Here is a 384-nt window from a genome sequence, read left to right on the forward strand (position 1 = left end):
CTCAGCCCAGAGCCACGGCTGTGGAGGCCCAGCCCCCCCAGAGGGACCGGGGAACGTGGGCCTCTCCGTGTGAAGAGACGAGAAGTCTCCCAGGGACCCAGGGAGGCCTGGTGGCCCTCCCTCCGCGCCAGCCTGGCCCCCGGAGAAGCCCGGTGGGAGGGGAGCCCACCCCCCACAGGGACTCTGGAAAAACGTGCGGAGCAGGCCCCTGACCCCGGTCTCTGGCGGCAGAGCTTCTGGAGGTTCCTGTTCCGGAAGAGCCTGCCGTCGACCTCCCTCTGCCAGGTGGACTTCGCCGTCCTGGGCCTCGGGGACTCCTCCTACGCCAAGTGAGCGGGGGGCTGTCCTGGGGGAGGGACAGGCACCCCAGCCTCCAGGGCTCCC

At 71.1% G+C, this 384-nt stretch overlaps 1 protein-coding gene across 1 annotated transcript in view; it reads left to right on the forward strand.

Moving 5' to 3' along the window:
• Window positions 1-384, forward strand: part of NDOR1 (NADPH dependent diflavin oxidoreductase 1) — a gene marked incomplete at its 5' end in the record, with an annotated part of 7,801 nt that overhangs the window by 3,108 nt on the left and 4,309 nt on the right. The window contains one exon of the mRNA XM_014529685.1: window positions 232-329. Within this exon, the coding sequence (XP_014385171.1) occupies window positions 232-329 (98 nt within the window). The remainder of the gene's footprint in view (window positions 1-231; window positions 330-384) is intronic.

This window comes from Myotis brandtii, unplaced genomic scaffold (assembly GCF_000412655.1).
Source record: "Myotis brandtii unplaced genomic scaffold, ASM41265v1 scaffold691, whole genome shotgun sequence".
In the NCBI taxonomy this organism is placed as follows: domain Eukaryota; kingdom Metazoa; phylum Chordata; class Mammalia; order Chiroptera; family Vespertilionidae; genus Myotis; species Myotis brandtii.